The sequence below is a fragment of the Vipera berus genome (assembly GCF_964194415.1).
Source record: "Vipera berus genome assembly, chromosome: 3".
Taxonomy (NCBI): Eukaryota; Metazoa; Chordata; class Lepidosauria; order Squamata; family Viperidae; genus Vipera; species Vipera berus.
In genome coordinates this window covers 173,178,840-173,197,620 of record NC_138204.1, presented here as the reverse complement: position 1 = coordinate 173,197,620, position 18,781 = coordinate 173,178,840, and the positions used below count along the sequence as shown (strand labels likewise).

Below are 18,781 nucleotides of genomic sequence, written 5' to 3'. Positions count from 1 at the left end.
AAGGACCTTCAGGCAAGGACTCCCTATTCTCCTGGATCAGTTGGGCAGAATTTACTTAGGATAGCTAGTCTCAAGAGACCTGTGTCCTGTGGCTTTATTGACAATAACCAGCATATTGAATTGTACTTGGAAACAGAGCAGTAACTAGCACAGCCCCCATAACTGTGATGTTATTAGACAATACCGCATTGCACAGTAAGCACACAGGCTGTTGCATTATGTATTAACTGAAGTTTCAGAGTGGTCTTCAAGGGCAACTCCCCCTCCCTCAAGTTAATTGCAATAATCCAGGCATGAGATGACAAAGGTATGTATAACCTTACTGAGAGCATCCTGTTCTAATTAAGGCTGCAGCTGAAATACCAGCTGGGCAAAGGGTCTCTTGGGCATGGTTTATATTTGGTCTGATTTGGCTAGAGTGAAGACAAAAAAATGAAACACAAAACACTAAACTGCCAATACATAAAATAAGTACATCTCTTTTAACTTCTGGCCATCAGCCACAATTGCTACAAATGCTAACATTCTAGGGTCATATCTCATTGTTTACCTGAAGCAGTATACAGATTCCTCCAAAGCAACAGTTTTAACCAAAAATGTCCTTAAGTCATATACATGAATTTTCTAAACTGCAGATTCAATTCCATCTTCAATTACAAGAAAATGTTGTGTAATACTTATGTTTAATGTATAATATGGATTCTACTGTGCTTTAGAACTAAGAATAAAAGTACAATGGCATGAATGTGGCACCTGTCTGTAATTTATGAAAGTATGCATGTCTTAAATAGTTGGCCTCCACCACTGCCATTTGATTCTGAGGTAAAAAAGCATTTGGTTTAAGAAACTGCAAAGGGGTGTGTGTGTGTGTAATTTTTAAAAACAGGGCTACCATATATTAGGTGTAAAAATCTAGATGACCATTTTAACAGTTAAGTATTAGTTCTTTCTAATGTCTCTCCCATCCTGTGATTAGTTGGATTTCTGTAATCTAAAAATAGTAACCCTAGCTTTTGAACCTTGTAATTCTCATTACATTGGCATGTACTTTTTATTTGCAATAGACCACTAATTTAAACATAACATATATAGTAATCAGAATTAAAACCAAGTAAGTTTTCTAATTAAACATGGATATATATTTTGAAGAGAAATTTCACTTTTAATTTGCATGTTTTGTAAGGGTACTACTCTGAAGAGATTATCCAGGATTGGATAATCCTGTTTTCTTTGCTAGCTCTACCTGGTACTTATCTACTTAGTATTTAACAAACCTATAATGCTGACTTACTTCAAAGGAATATTGTTCTAACACAATTATTTGTACCATATTGAACAATCAGTATTTTGTTTCATTCCCCTGGTAACATTTACTGCCTTTATCACATTTGCAAAACTGGAATAGTTTTCAATTAAATCACTGGGTTACCTTAAACTTTGCAAGGTTGTGGGATACCAAGCATTTTTTATGAGAAATATCTAGGGCACTCTTTTTAGCTGTGTTTTTAACCTTGGTGGATAGCTTAGCTCACCCACCCAATTCACCAGCTGAAAGCTGCTTTTATCCCACTTTTTTAAAATATACAAACTGCTTTTATTGGGACTTCCCTTGTGGGAAAGGAGAGAGATGTGACCCTCTGTTATACCTGCTGCTGTTTTACATTGTTTTATCTTGTCCCAATGCTGATGCAGAATGTCACACCTGCCTTTCAGAGACTGTAATGGAGCAGGTATAGATGATAAGACTGGTGGCAACAGGGCTGGGCTCTGGCTGGAATGCAGATGCACTTGCTGTGAGGGCTGGAAACATAGGGAACATCTTATTGCCTTCCTCTTTGCTGCTTTCATAACTCTCTGGTAGAGGATCATAACCAGTGGGGCTGAGTTCAAAAACAAAACGCACAGGTATACATGACTTAAATCTTTTATTACATAGACCAGCATATGTGACTTACCTTCTGTCTTTCCTACAGCAGCTCAGGGTGATATACATATGTGTTCTTGGGCTCTAATTTCCTCATCCCATCACACCCCCAGCAATGTTATCAACTAGGAAGAGTTGAGAAAGACTGATGCAAAGTTGCACAGCTAATTTCCATAGCTGAAGGTAGATTTGAACCTGGGTTTCTCTGGTGCTGATCACCATCATAACCATTAATAAGGCTTCATGTCATGCTAGGCTGTGTGTGCTTTGGATCAGTTGTGCTCATATGGCTCACAGTGCTAACAGTTCACATTAGATATATTAAAAAGCACTGCACCAGCATCTTCTCTTAATTGCTGTCATGGTGTCCTGCTCCACATCTTTACATGTTTTCAATCATTTTGAAAGAATAGTAAAGATTGTCCTTGACGGTTTGCCCTATAACAAAAAAAAAACTCGGGTGGAGATTACAAGCAGGTTGACCAAGTGCCTGCACTGTGCATTTTGTGCAACTCAATCACAACTGGTTTAATTCGAAAAACCACATTAACCATGATTTAGTGTACTGGGTGAACATAGCTTTCAAGGAATTCCAGGGGATTTCACTCCCAAACGAGACCGCAGCAGAACAGAAAAACACAGCAGCCAGAAAAATATCCCTTCAGGCTTTCCTCGTTATGATCGGCACGAGCCATTTCTTCTGAAGGTAAATCCCAGTTTGTTTGTTTTTCTGCTTCTTTCCTTTAAAGCAGGGGTCTTCAAACTTGGCCCTTTTATGACTTGTGGACTTCAACTCCCAGAATTCCTCAGCCAGCTTTGCTGGCTGAGGAATTCTGGGAGTTGAAGTCCACAAGTCATAAAAGGGCCAAGTTTGAAGACCCCTGCTTTAAAGCCAAAGCACCGAAGCTTGCAGCTGAGCAGTTTTAAGAAAAATCAATAAAAAAACACACAATAGTAACATTTTACTGATTCCAGACCTGAACTCGGGTAGCCAAACTGCAGGCCTTTTTAGCGGTCGGGAGGGGGAGCGAGAGGGCCAGAATTGGCGGCGGGCGGTTGTCCGTCTCCTCCCCCCCCCCGCCCTCCCTCCACCCTTCCCCGGTTGATCAGAGAAGGAGGGAGCGCCGGGGCTTCACTTTCCCTGGGAGTGGAGAAGAGGAGGAGCGCAAACTGCGCAGGCGTCTCTCGCACCTTGTTGATTAGTCAGTCCCCTGTGCTGGGATGGCGTTTACTGGGTCAACCGGAGCTCCCAGCGAAAGAGTCAGGGGGAGCGACAGCCGCAGCCGCCTTTGCAACCGACGCCGCGGCCGGCGGAGTAGCAGCGGTCGGTGCCAAGTCACCTTGCCGTTGAGCCAAGTCCGGAATGGCTCGGGAAGGCGACCGCGGCAACGCTAGAGGCTGACGGGGGAAAGTGCAAGCTTTCCCAAAAAGACTTCGCCGCCGCCGCCGCCGCCGCTCGGCTCTTCCGACCGAAAGGAGGGCGGGAAGATGGATGCGGCCCCCTCGCCGGGCTTCGGTCTGAAGGATGTGAAATGGAGCTCCGTGTCCGTCCCTTTGGACCTTCTGGTTAGCACTTACCGCTTGCCCCAGGTCGTCAAGCTGGACGGCGGTAAGTCGAACCGCAGGGGCCGGCGGGGCAAGAAGGCAGCCTGAGATGCCGCTCGGCGAGAGGTTTGGCTGCGCTTGGGAACGATGGAAGGGGCAAGAAGCCGAGCCCGTCAGGGGAGCCTTTGCGCGGCGGCGGCGGCAGGAGAGACCCCACTCCTCTCCCCGGTGAGGCGCCGCCGGCGCTGCCTCCCTCCGCTTGAACGCTGGCCAAACTCCAGCTCCCGGCCGCTAGTCCTTCTGGGGAGAAGAGCCCATTGGGGAAAGCGGGCACGTGACCAAAATATGAATGGGCCCTAACGAGGGGGGGAACGCCAGGGCTTTCAGCCTGCGGAGTAAGGCGGGCGAGCGGGCGGGAGGTCAGCGCTGTCGCCCAGAGAGGCTGGTGCCGTCTGTGCGCGACGCCCCGGGAGATGATCCTTGAGCTACGCTTGAATGATACTTGTTGGCTCCTTTGGAGTCCAATTCGAGCAATTGCTATTGGCAAATGCCTCAGCTTTTAAAGACCTGATGTTTTGGATGGAAACTTAACCAAAGAGAGAAGCAACCTAGAACTGAGGAGAAATTTCCTCACAGTTAGAACAATTAATCAGCGGAACAACCTGCCTTCAGAAGTTGTGAATGCTCCAACATTGCGAGTTTTTAAGAAAGAGACTGGACAGCCATTTGTCTGAAATGGTATACATAGGGTTTCCTGCCTGAGGGGAGGGAGGGTTGGACTAGAAGACCTCCAAGGTCCCTTCCAACTCTATTATTATTTGTAAAAATCAACTCCATTCCTACTGAGTTTTCTTAGCAAGTGCATTACCATTACCTTCTCCCTAATCCAGGCAAGTGCAACACTTGTCCAGTGGGGGTAGGGGTGGTAAAAGGTTAGGACTGAGCTCCTGGGCAATGTAATTGGAAGTTAAATCCCATAAAGGTCTTTGGGGATGGAAAAGTAACGTCAATGGATGGACTCCAACTTGAGAATTAAGTGTATTAAAGTCGTTTGAAATAAGTGGAAAATTGCAGAGAGGCTTGGATTGTGGCTGAATCCTCAGAGTATTGAAGGTAAAGGTTGGCTTCATACAAAGCTGTGGTTTGTTGAACTGGCCATAGACTGGGCTATTATTGTAGTTCTGAGCTACAAAAATCCAAATGAAGAGATACAAAAAAATGCTGCCATTTAGTGGTCACTTGGATTTTTGCAACCCAGATCTTGTAGCTCTCCTCACACTAAACCTAAGCAGGAATTATTTATTTCTATGTATGATCCTAGTCCAAATCAGCTTTGTTTGAATTCATCCTAATTGGGTGTGTAGGGAGAGAAAATAGAAGGAGACTTGAAGTAAAAATAAACATTCACCCCTCCATCCATCCTGTATGCAGAAACTATGATCTTCACTTGGGCTAGCGTTTTTTGTAATGAACAAACTTTGATGCTCCACTAAGTTCAAATAGAAGAAACCTTGACCACCGGTAGTTTGTTTTGTTGTCCAGCGTGCATTTGCCCACAATTAATGTTACATTATGTCTCATGCCATGCCAGAGTGCTTTGTGACATAGCAAGAGGCATGAATCCAATTGAAATTTAAAAATAACAGTCTTAGCGGTTAATCTTTTAAAATGATTTTGTTTCCCAAATTCTCAGAAATATAACTCTATATTTAAAGAGCCATTGATATATCAGCTTATTCTGACAGGTTATATTTAACTTTGAAAGAATGTATTTCGAGAAACTGCTGTTCATGAAATACATTATAGTAATAGTGACAGCTATTGTACACTCCAGAAGTCTCACTGTGCTTCCAAAGTGAGTCAGAAGCTCTCACAGTGGTTTGTGATAGGTGTCTTTTGATTGCTTGTTTTGAAGAAAAACTTTCTTATACTGATTCTGAATGTTTACCTTCTGTGTCAAGTGTTAAGTAGAATTTTACTCTTTGAAAACAATGTTGTGTGCTTTTGAGACACAAATTCAGTTTACAGTAAAATGCAACAGATTACATTATTCATTAATTTGAAGTTTAGTGTCTACATACCGGTAGCAGTATTTATGCCCTCTTTAAATATTAAACAGAAAATGTTTTCATTCTTACATCACCTGTTCATCCAGATCTGTCAAGTATTTTCTGAACTGATTATATCAGATATTCAGTAAATCAGAAACAGCGCCTTTCATAAGTATTTCATTTTTTCCTGTAATATTAGTTTATACTTAGTTCTAATGCAATATAAATTTGCATAATATTGCATTAGAACTAAAGCAAAAACCCAAACTGCATATCATGTTTTGCTAGAATGCACAAAGGGTGATTGGTATTTTCATTGCTGGGAATTCCAATGTTATGTTTTTCTCTGCACATTTTATTTTCTCTCATATGCAGCAGTGCTAACATTGATATTGATGTTCACCTTTCTTTCCTTTTAAATAAATTGATTTCTAAATCCAGACCAGCCTCAGTTGTGATTTATATATCTGAAGCAGGGAGAATTTTCATTGAATGTAGATTTACATACCTGCCAAGTTACATACAGTTATATAGTTTATTTGCATTTATTTAATATCAGTGTGTTCTATTGAAGTTATAAAAGTATACAGCTTAGTATTATATGTAAAATAATCACTGAGTTTTTCAGCAAACCATGGTTTAAAAGGGAAAAGACCTAGTGTTATATGTGGAGCCAACTACTTTCTGTTTCCTGTATGTATTGCTCCCAAATGTTTTCAACAATATTTCCTGAAATCATAATTTTATCTTGGCATTCCTCCCATGATCTTATTTACTACTTTCTATTTTATTTATTTATATCTCCTGCCTTGGCTGCAATTCTTTGAAATCATGTGGACATCTTACCAAATCTACTGGCCATTCTGTCTTTTATAGTCATTCAGTTTGCACCTAGTAGTACTATTATATGGATATCAGTTCAACAGTCAGTGCTGTTGAGTTCAGCGAGGCTTATTCTTACCGGTAATTGCTTAATTATTTCACTACACCAAAATCTTTGCTCCAGAGTTTTCTGTGCTTTCATGCAGTGGCTACTTGTTCAAATACACTTATGTAAGACTTTCTTTGCTTAACATTTTACTTACTTATTCTGTTTGCATATTACCAAACCAATATAGACTCGGAAGAGTTTATAGAACTTCAGTAAAAACAGGTGGTCAATTAAAATATCCACAATTGGTATTATTATAAACAATCTAAAAGACCGTCAAGCAACACCTGCCTATCCCAGGTCCTTGGGAGGGACTCGTTAGGTGGATTAAAATGCCAAATCCAGTCTGGCTGGCTGTACAGTGAACCATAATAAATAATGAAGCTGAAGAAACAGTGGACTACCTAGTTAGCTGCTGCAAGAAGATCATACAGATTTAGGCAAATAATTGCAAAAAGTAGCAACAATGGTACAGTACATTAGAATGTCTGTAATAAATATCTGGTGGGACCACAAAATAGACAATAAATAAGCTAAAGTGCTTTGGCACTTTAGAATTCAAATAGACAAATACCTGCCACATAACACCCCAGACTTAACACTTGTCTATAAGAAAGACAAAAGAGTCTGGATAGTGGACATTGCTGTACTTGGAGATGAGCAAAATCACAAAATGCAAATAGAAATAGAACAACTGTGGCAAAAGAAACTAAGGATAATACCAATAGTAATAGGCACTTTGGGTACAATCACAAATCAGCTGGAACTCCTGCTGAACATCAGCATTGACAAAGATTACTATCAGTCAATTGCAAAAGGCAGCTTTGCTTGGAACAGTTTACATCCTATGACAATAATACCATTAAACGACATCTGCCTATCCCAGATCCATAGGAAGGAATCAGTGTGTGGATAAAAATGCTAAATCCAGTCTGGCTGGCTGACTGTGACCAACCATTATTATTTGTTTGTTTAATTTATTTGCCACCTATCTCACTATGGGGCTACTCTGGGTGGCTTACAACAATGGAAAAAAAAGATTTAAAAATGTAAAAATAATAGCAAAACAACAATTAGCAAAACATGAATTAAACCCTGGAAGACGAAAGGGCATTAGAAACTTTGAACCTGGCCTTGATTTTCTTTGGTATAAGAGGGAGGGAAGAAAAAATGCTGTCAGGTTTTCAAGATTGATGTCAGCCTTTGAGGCAGGTCAAGAAACATATTCCACAAGAAATACTGGAATTTTATTTTACTAATATAAGTGATAATAACAGAATCTTGAAAGAGTGACATCTTCCATTCTCTCCCTCTTAATTTATGTTTGCTAATTGCTACCACCTTCCTTCTCCAGGATCTCTGTGGTTCTGTATAGCATCAAATGCTTTATGAAAGACTTCCCTCTAAAGTTGGTCCCAAAACATTAAGAGAGTTGATGCAAGCCTTAATTCCAAGAGGGTCTATTCAAATAGTGATTGGGAAACAGCCTCTTTCAGCCTCCATTCCCTTTATCTCATGAGAGGGGGAGGGGGTATAAACAGTTCCTTTTCCCAGGAAAAAATAGATAGATCACTGAAGATCACTATTGGGGCATTAACATATTAAGAAAAAACTTGATTGCTTAAAGCCAACACTTTGGACTGCATCTAGAAACCTATTGCCAACTAATGTGACAGAGCTTGAAGTACAGTTGTAATGTGCTGGGGAAGTAATATATCACTTGAGATGGGCAACTTCGCAATCTCTATAAGGTTTGTACTTTTACACTTATCATTGCAGGCAGTTCCAGAGAGTGTGGCAGATAATATTATAGTGAAAAATATCTCCAAAGATAAAGCCCAGATAAGGTTTTTGGAGAAATTAAAAATTGCTCATTATGGTGTAACAATTTAGTTGATCCAGTATTATCAGGTTTTCTCTCTCAAAACTAGTGCACGGTATTTTTTGCTATCACTGAATAAAGTAGAACATCAGACAATAGTTCTCATTAGCATTTGAAAGACTTTTCCTTAGTTCTGAAGATAACTCACGTTATTTCATAAATATCTGGAAAGTGAACAATAGTTTTCTTTATTATTTACAGATCTGTGTCACTCACAGCTTATATTTCATTTACTAAACCTCTAAACTATGTGCTATGTATTCCCTTAATTCTTTTTTTTTTTTGCCTGTATTTACTACTGATTTTGTGATCTGGTGTATAAATCGTTTCAGCATAGGCGTGGTTTAAACATAAGGCCTACCAATTTTGCAGGAAATTGTTCGGTTACCGGGTCGGTCACTGGGACCAAAGGTTTTTGTCTTCCAAGCTTTGGATTCGTGCTGGAGCCCCCCCCCCCATCCTCAGGCAGCTCTTCTCTAGCCTAGAAGATAAAACCTCTGATTCCATTGACTGACCCAAATTGAATTCTGCACATTATCCTGGACACTTATATTTGCCTTCATTAGTACTGTCAATTTTGCTTCCTTTTGGATTTCTCCTTTCCAGTTTTGTAAGACAGTTTTGCAGAAGTCAGTATTTCCAGTCCCTGAAAAAGATCTTTATAATGAAGCTGAAGGATATGGTCTTATATCAGTATTTCTTTTTTCTTTTTTCTTTTTTTTTTTGGTCTCGTGCTATCAAAATACATGCCTGAATGCGAAAATGTCCCATGTGTTTTTACCCTTCCCAAATTAATGATTAATCTTGATAATTTACAGAGCAGGGTGGGATGAGCATTCTACCCCAGTGCATCTTGACTTGGACTCTTAGAAGAAGAAAAGCTACAATATCTAGATCATATATTGCATTTTGTATTTCTGGACAGTTTTTATTTTACTTATGTTACTGACTTAACTGCATCTAATTTACTGATTAATCTGCATCTACCACTGTTGACTGAGAAAATTAAAAAAAACTTCATGATTAAAATTTGACAACATTTTAATATGAGAGTGATTCCTGAGAGAAATATGTCGAAACATAGTTAAAATAAACAATACCAAGTCAATTAGGGTGACTTTGCTTGAAAGATTAGCAAGCTTTTAAAAAGAGGCTTTAAAAGAAATGAGTGAGAATGGAGTGTCTCTATAGGAATCTTGCACCTCCTTGCAGGAGGATGACAATGAACATATATCAGTTTCAGTGTTAGGCTTAATAAAAACTCATAAAGCATACACTTGCAACAGCTGGCCAGTGCACACATGCACTGCAGTGTAGAAAATGAATTATAGCTGCATCTTTCTATTTCAGTGCAGCCTACATGGGTTTCCTTCCTGAATAAAGGTGCAGTGAAAGAAATTTTAGTTACGTTCAGATAAATTAATTTTGCCTTAATAAATTATAATGTGTTCTACTTTTGGTTCATTAAGTTTTTACCTTTTTAAAGCTAAGCCAATTCATACTTCGTAATTTGTGCTTACGTGTGAAATACGTTAATATTTCCGAAAACTGTAGTATGAGATGTGGCAGTCTAATGCAGTCATTGATTTTGTACAAATAATCATTACATATTTCAGTAATCTATAAATTTGTGAGAAGTAAGGCTGTAGAAAAGCCTGCCTATTGAAGAATGTGGTCAGATAGCTGTAAATATGCAACTCTTCCCAGATAAAAGGTTTTCTGTATCAGCACATACTAAATAGCATCCAATGGATATTAAGATCTTCCCACTACAAGCCACTCATATTGTTCTCTGCATTCTGTTGATTCTGTTATGTAAATCAGACGGCAAAAACAACACTGATTTGACTTTTCTATGAAAAGCCTGGTTTGTAACTTGATAGGAAAATGTTTAGTTTATTCTAAACTCCTGCTTCTCTATTTGCAAATGAGTGTCACAGAGTTGCTACGTTGAAGTTTGAGGTTATTGTTTTGGAGTTGGTGTCTAAATAAATGGTTACGTTTCAGAGTCAGCATTCACGTTTTTAAGATAGATAGTGTTCTGCTTCTCACTGCAAGGTACAATTGGATGTGAAATGTATTTGTGAGAAAATCCCCCTGAACTCAGCGGGTTTTAAATGACATATTTAGAACTGACGTGTTGCCTTTTTTAATGGAGAAAACATCTTAAGTTCAGAAGTAAATAGGTCAGCTGTGGCCACTTCCACCACATTACATTGCCTTTACTTTTTCCAAGTCCCATGGTGCGGTTAATGTGTGGAAATAACTTTCAGTAAGAAGCAGAGGGTTTTATTCCTTAGCACTTTAATGTTGTCAGAGGAAGCCCAGAATAGTCTTCCTTTATATTTCTATTTTTGCTACCAGTTTTCTAAACTCTTGAAAATGAAATTCCTTCATCTAGATTTCATACATGGTGCAGCTGTCTTAGGAAGAGGCTTTTAAAATATATTTTATCGGCTATAATTATAGCCTGCTTTCTGTTATGGAATTCAAGATTGGGGTACTTGGTATCATTCTCTCCTCCATCCCCACTCTTGTTCCTCTAACAGCAATTTGAGGTTTAGAAATTGGCCATAAAGCATTCTATAACTTAATAAGCACACTTCATTAGAAGTAACTGCAAGTGCCTTGGTTTGCAACGTGTTCAAACCGGTCAGTCCTAGAGGAGATCAACCCTGACTGCTCTTTAGAAGGCCAGATCCTGAAGTTGAAACTCAAATACTTTGGCCACCTAATGAGAAGGAAGGGCTCACTGGAGAAGAGCCTAATGCTGGGAAAGATTGAGGGCAAGAGAAGAAGGGGACGACAGAGAATGAGGTGGCTGGATGGAGTCACTGAAGCAGTAGGCGTGAGCTTAAATGAACTTCAGAAGAGGGTAGAGGACAGGAAGACCTGGAGGAACATTGTCCATGGGGTCGCGATGGGTCGGACACGACTTCGCAACTAACAACAACAACAAACTATAATGACCAGTTGAAATTAAAATAATGTTGTTCTTTACAAAAGTGAATTGTTCCTAAGCTTTGTTGGCATCTAAGTAAAGTTACTAAGTTTAGTAACTACCTGGTCCTTAGTTGCAAATGTTATTATTTTCATAGCTTTTGTTTTTGTTTTTTTCAGAATTTTTTTGTGCCTTTGGATCATTGTCAAAGTCCCTGCAATTTTCTTGGCAAGTTTTTGGAATTAGCTTGCCATTGGCTTCTTCCTAGGGCTCAGAGAGACTGACTGATCCAAATTCATGGTCTCCAGTCTCTAGCCTGGTGCCCTAATCTCTTACCCCAGACTGGCTCTTTTTTTTTTAGGCACTAGGTGGCCAGAATTCTCTGGATATTTCAGCTGACCAGTAGTTTAAAAAAATCTTCCAGTGTGCAAAATACTCACTGTGTGTCAGCCTACCCATTCAGGATTCTATGGAAAAGGACCCCCACACTAACACACATAAGAATTTCTGATTGTGGCAGAGAAGAATGGAAGATCTTGCTGTTGTCTTGCAAAAGAGTCTAGTACCTTATCCTTAATTCCCTTTCTGTCTTGGAGCTGGGAACTACCAGGATTCCTTCGTTTTCAGGAATTTTTTCTGATGCTAAAGCAAGCATATGTAAGGGTTAAGTACACATATAAATTAAATTAATTCCCTTTATATCATTTGCAACTTACTGTATATCCCATCCATGTCTCTGCCACTGTTTGGAATTTTCATAAAAAGCCATGTGCTGCAATACATACATTCAAATAATGCAATACATTATTTCCTAACAATCCAGTGATCTTGCTTTTTATAGTAGCATTTCTGTAATATGCCTAGACCACCTGTCAGGTTAAAAAACATTCCCTAATGGAAATAATTGTCAGTGAGCTCTAAATTTTTCTCAGAATCTGTCCAGGGGAGGTATGAATGAATGAATGAATGAATGAATGAATGAATGAATCTGGAGTAAGGAAATGGAAGCTCCTTGTACAATAGACACTTGTAAAAGTTGTATTAAAATTCCCCAAAAGTTGTATTAGCAGATGTTGGAGTTGCATCTTTCATTCCCCTGTGAGGAGAGAGGTAAGGGAAAGAATTAATTTTACTTGGGTCTTAACGTTTGGTAAAAATACCTTTACAGCTGCTAGATTTCTCCAATGTTTAAGCTCTTTTTTAAAGAATAATGGGAAAATATTTAGTTGCTATAATTGTTTGTTCTGGAATTGTATATACTGTAAACCTAAGCTTGACATAGCATGATGTCTGACATAGTGGCATTACTTGGTGTATTGCTGTAAACATTCATTCCTGTCATCAGAGGAGGAAAAGATTGTTCATATGTGTACATGAGGATCATGTGCCTTTTCCTAAAAATATTTACTTTATACAATACCACTCTGTTGAATCCTGTGTGGAATATGTTCTGCACTAGGTAGCTACTATGCATTCTTAACATTACCAAAGCCATCACAGTCAAATGTTAGGTATGTATGGAGTGGAGGGAAATTCAAATATCTAGTATTCTTTGTGCCCTCTAGCAAAACATGATATGCGTAATTTGGTTGTTTCGGTTCTAATGCAATATTAGACATACTCTTAAGTATAACTAATATTATAGAAAAATTAAATACTTATGAAAAGTGCTGTTTCTGATTAACTGAATATCAGATATAATCAGTTCAGAAAATCCTTGACAGCTCTGGATGAACAGATGATGTAAGAATGAAAATCTTTTCCATTTAATATTTAAAGAGGGCATAAACACTACAGTATAGCTCTTGGTCTGTTGTTTTATGTAGATAAAAAGCTTCAAATTAATAGATAATCTAATCTGCATTTTACTGTAAAATGTATTTGTGTCTCAAAAGCACACAACAAATATGTTCGAAGAGTAAAATTCTACTTGCACTCGGGACAGAAAGTAAACATTCAGAATCAGTATAAGAATTTTGTTTTTTCAAAACAAGCAGTCAAAAGACATCTACGTATTACAAACCACTGTAAATGAGTTTTTCTGGCTCACTTTGGAAGCACAGTGAGATTTCAGGAGTACAGTGTGCAATAGCTATCACTATTCGTCATCATCAGTTAGCCATTGTCTGTTCGCTGCAGGATGAAGGCCTCTTCCACAAGTTTCCAGCCAATATGGTCCTGAGCTTTCCTTTGCCAATTGGGCTCTCAATACTTGCAGATGTCATCGATCCATCTTGTTTTACGTTTCATTCACAGACGCTTTTTATCAAGTGGGATCCATTCTATGACTGTCTTGGTCCACCTGCCATCAGTTCTACTTGCTATCACGATTGCTATAATGTATTTCATGAACAGCAGTTTCTCGAAATGCATCCTTTCAAAGTTAAATATAACATGTCAGAATAAGCTGATATATATCAATGGCTCTTTAAATATAGAATTATATTTCTGAGAATTTGAGAGACAAAATCATTTTAATGGATTAACAGCTAAGATCGTTATTTTTGAATTTTAGTTGGATTCATGCCTCTTTGCTATGTCACAAAGCACTCTGGCGGACATCACACATAATGTAACATTAATCATTGCACACCATATAACAAAACAGTCGGTGGTCAAGGATTCTTCTACTTGAGCCAGCTGGAGCATCAATGTTTATTCATTAAAAAAATGCTAGCCCAATGAAGGTCACAGCTTCTGCACCGCAGGATGGATGGAGGGGTGAAGTTTATTTTCGCTCCAAGTCTTCTAATTTCACTTTCTACACACCCAATTCAGATGACTTAAACCAGGAGACTTAAACTAGGATCATACACAGAATTAAATAATGCTTGCTTGTCCCCTCTACTTTTATGCTGGTGACCTAAATGAAGGCATAGTCTTCATGAGCATAGCATGATTATTTGCAATAGGGAGTTTTTATGATTGTGTGCAGAGCAAGGCTCTATTACAGATTTACTATAGGCATGAAGACTTTGCATATATTGTCAGTGTGACTAAAAGAAGGGGATGTTTATGGCTTTTTCTGTATTGCTTTGCATGTTGAATTTAATCAAGAGAAAGTCCTGAAACTTAGCAGGTGAATTATATATCAGTTTTACTCAGTGCTTTTTTTTGTAAAAGAAAAAGGTGCCGGAACTCACACGTCATACAACCCGCCTTGCCTACCCTACAAGGTTCCATCCAAAAAAGGTGCCGGAACTCCGTTCTAAGCGTTCTATGAGGAAAAAAGCCCTGGTTTTACTTGAGAATAATTTTTTAAAAAAGCTTTCCCCTCCTCCCATGTTTTAGCTAGATTTTCTTATGACATTTGAGAAAGTATAGTATAAATCTACATCAACTTGAATCTAAAAACTGGTTTATTTGTTCTTGAACTTTGTGTGGCCTTTTCAAGAATTTGTTTCACCCTACAGTGCAAAGAAAAAAACATAAATAATGCCAAGTCTTAAGTTCCCTTGTCTCCTTTTTTGCCTTAGCTCTTATCAAATCAGATGATCCTTTTATCAGGCTCTCCAAATTAGTTCAACTTAAAATATGACTAAAATTGTTTATGTTGCGTAATTAATTCTATCTTTTCCAGTTATTCAGGCAAATATCTATTTTATGAAGAAAGCTGAAGACTAGCACATCTTACTTCGGAGTAATTTCTTTAATTGCTGAATTCCCAATTCTAGTTAGGGATGGTGTGAAATCACAGTTGAACCTGTTTTATCATATTTTGAGCTGGACAGGTATTATTTGTCTCCATTAAAATATAATTATTTTCCAGTATTATTCCATTTATTTTATTAAACTGCAAGGCCAAGGACAAAAATCATGAACTATGTCTCTAGTTTTCCAGTAACTAGGAAGGCAGACAGGCTAGCTGGCTGGTTTTGAAGCAAGTCTTTTACTGTGTAGAAGAGAACAGATTAATACAGGAAGAATTCATCACAGTTGAAATAAGATATGGATAATAGAGTCTGTTTTGGTTGTAAGGTGGGTGAAAATTAATACATAGTTCTTTAATAGGTGGGATCCTGATATGCTGTTTTCATTTGTACATCTACTTTAGTTTTTAGTAAAAGATCTCAGCTTGTGTTTTTGTCAGAAGCACGGAAGGTATCAGGATATAAATTAAAATGGTTTTAGATGAAAAAGGCTACTTGATTGGATATAAATATTGATACACTTTCTTTGCTGCTGTGATGTACAAAATACTCCCATATCTGGTACGTTTGTTACCCGTTTTGCAATTTCCACCTATGAACTCTGATATTTCAAAAAAATAGACTGCTTGGATCATTTTGCCTTTTTCAAGTTGTTAAACTCCTTTATAATAGATAAAACAGATTTTGTAAAAATCATAATAGCTGTAGAATTCAATTGTATCTATCATGACATTTAAAAATAAAATAATGCATAAGCTGCGGCTATACATTGCCTGTGTTATACTTACATCGTATAGCAGGCAGAGAGTTTCTTTTACTGGGAAGTATAAATATTTATAAAGTGCTGGCATTATTACTATTATTGTTATTATTATTTCTGTATTATTTTAAAAAGAATAAAATCTTTAGCAGGAGACTTTGATGGGTCAAGTTAACTAATGCGGTGGCATTTTCATTGTGGAAATTGCACCATCTAAGAAAATTCAGCTAAGAAATGACTCAAAGCAATGTTCATGAAGCCCCTTCATTGCAGTGTATCCAGCTGTTTTGTTGTACTTCTGTCAATTTCTTCTCTCCAAGTGGCCACAGCATGGAATTACTGATTGAACAGATGCTGCCAAGTTGCCTCAACACTGATTTGCATAGCTTTGCTGTGCAGTATCACAATTCCTTCAGGTTGAGCACTAAACATGGACAAGCAGAAACCACCAAAGATTGCCAATTAAACCAGCATTCCCAGTATACAGAGATTATTATTAGTAGGCAAGATCATAGCCAGCCCACTTGCAGCTTAAAACTTCCTGGTACAGAATGCAGTTACCAGATGCACCCACCCCAAATTTACAGCTCAAAGTAGAAGTTATAGGCCTGGCGCTTAGCAATCTTTGTGAACTTACCACATCCCCTGACCCAGCCATGTCACTGGACAGAACTAGGCTCAACACTTATATCCAAAACACTTCACTTTGGGCAATATTCTACCTTGGCTGTCCTCTCAGAGAAGATCTGCCAGTTCTGATTTGCTGGTCTTTGCTGCTATTGGCATTTCCTTCTGCTAGTGGCTGGAAGAAGAGAAACAGCAAGGAGCCAGGATCATCAGCTCGATAAAAATCAGTTGCAGCATAAAGAAAATAAACTTCCTATAAACTTAGTAATAAAAAATAGCACGTGGAAATAAATAATCAGAAAAACAATGTTAAACCAAGCACATCTTCAAAACAGAAAAGAGGGGCCCTTGGTGCTCTCTCATCTTGATCATGATATCTAGTTTGGGTAATGTAACATCTGCAAGAAAACAAACACCAAGGGCCCTCATTTCAACTCTGAGCTACAAATATTACCCTTTATTGATCTCAAAAAGACATGGTAAAATATACTTTCAATACAGAATAACAGAGTTGGAAGGAACCTTGGAGGTCTTCTACTCCAACCCCTGCTCAGGCAGGAAACTCTATACCATTTTAGACAAATGGTTGTCCAGTCTCTTCTTAAAAATTTCCAGTGTTGGAGCGCTCATAATTTCTGGAAGCAAATTGTTCCACTGATTAATTGTTCTAACCGTTAGGAAATTTCTCCTTAGTTCTAAGTTGCTTTTCTCCTTCATTAGCTTCCATTCATTGTTTCTTGTCCTGCCTTCAGGTTCTTTGGAGAATAGGTTGACTTCCTCCTTTTTTTGGCAGCCCCTTAGATATTGAAACACTGCTATCATGTCACCCTTAGTTCTTGTTTTCATTAAACTAGACATACCAATTCCTGCTGCCATTCTTCATATGTTTTAGCCTTCAGTCTCCTAATCATCTTTGTTGTGCACTCTTATGTGCACAAGAGTCCTTTGTGCACTCTTTTTAGAGCAGGGGTCCCCAACCTATGGGACTGGGCCGTGGGCTCTTGGCCAGCAGGCCGCGGAAATGGCTGACCAGTAGATGCACGCATTCATGGATGTGCCTTTCCCCCCACTTGCACTAGCGCCCATGGCTCTGTTTGCACATGTGCACGGGTGCAAACAGGAATGCTAGCGTGGGGCAGGTGTCCATAGCCCGTTTGCGCATGCGCCACTAGCCTGGGCGGTTTGCGCGGCCCATTTGTGCATGCGGGAATGAGCCGCTAGCCACTGTGGGTGTGTGTGGCTGTTCCGCATGTACATGGTGCCAGTACATGCCACATGCGCAAATGGGACTGCTAGTGCCGCACCAGTGTGTGTGGCCCTGTGCACGCATGCGCGCACACACACCAATTTTGAAGCTGCTCTTCTTCCCTCTGGTCCTCAAGCCCAGAAAGGTTGGAGACCTCTGTTCTAGAGTCTCAGTATCTTTTTTACATTGTGGGAACCAAAACTGGATGCAGTATTCAAAGTGTGGTTTTACCAAGGTTTTATAAAGTGGCATTAACACTTCACGTGATCTTGATTCTATCCCTCTGTTAATGCAGCGTAGAACTGTGTTGGCTTTTTTGGCAGCTGCAGCACACTGCTGGCTCATATTTAAGTGATTGGCCACTAGGACTCCCAACATCCCTCTCACAGTTATTGAACAAGTTACCACCGTTACAGTACCTGTGCATTTGTTTTTTCTTGCCTAAATGTAGAACCTTACTTTTTTCACCATTGAATTTCATTTTGTTAGATAGGGCCCAATGTTCAAGTCTGTCAAGAGCCTTCTGTATTTTAAGCCTATTCAATAGATGGGATTGGCTTAAAAATAGTGGTAAGTAAGTATGGTTTGTTAAATAAGGTGTAAAAGTTGCATTCACGCTTACTGAGAAGTTAAACCAATCATGTTATAGTTTAAAACAATGTATAAATCCAGCTAGGAAGGCTTAAAATATCTTATACAGAGGACAGGCTTGAGATTTATGGACATATTGCTATAATTTGTAATAGCATATTTCTAAGAAATATAGAATTCTAAGTGAACTCTGATTTTTGTAGTATGAAAGAACACATTTTCAAAAATGTTAAATGATGGCTTCAGTAATGTGATAAATTTTGGGCAGATTCAGGCATACTGCAGTACTACAATTTTCTGCTCTTTATTGTGTTTTTGGCCTCATGATTTGAAAAAAATATATGAAGATTCTTTTACAGTCCCAAGCATGTAATGTTCATTGCATTGGGCCTGGTAAAACAAGGGTTCATTGTATCTGTATGACACTATACACAGTCTGTTCAATAGAAGAGACTCTGCAGTTTGTTCACATTTGCATTAAATATAAAATGTTTCCATGATGCCAGATGAGACATTCATTTTTTTAACCATAATAAAAATAGTCATTAAGAAGCACATGTACAATTGTGGTTGTCCAAGTTATGATTTGGTCGTTTAATTTAATTTTAAATTAAAAATTGAATTAAAATTAAA

The 18,781-nt window shown here is 38.6% G+C and overlaps 1 protein-coding gene across 1 annotated transcript in view; it reads left to right on the top strand.

Annotated features, from left to right (window-relative positions):
- Positions 1–3,051: 3,051 nt before the first annotated feature.
- GAREM1 (GRB2 associated regulator of MAPK1 subtype 1) overlaps positions 3,052–18,781 on the top strand; it is a gene marked incomplete at its 3' end in the record, with an annotated part of 74,382 nt that continues 58,652 nt past the window's right edge. Inside the window, exon 1 of the mRNA XM_081322781.1 lies at positions 3,052–3,533. Coding sequence (XP_081178907.1) covers positions 3,413–3,533 — 121 coding nt within the window. The 5' untranslated portion in view covers positions 3,052–3,412. The remainder of the gene's footprint in view (positions 3,534–18,781) is intronic.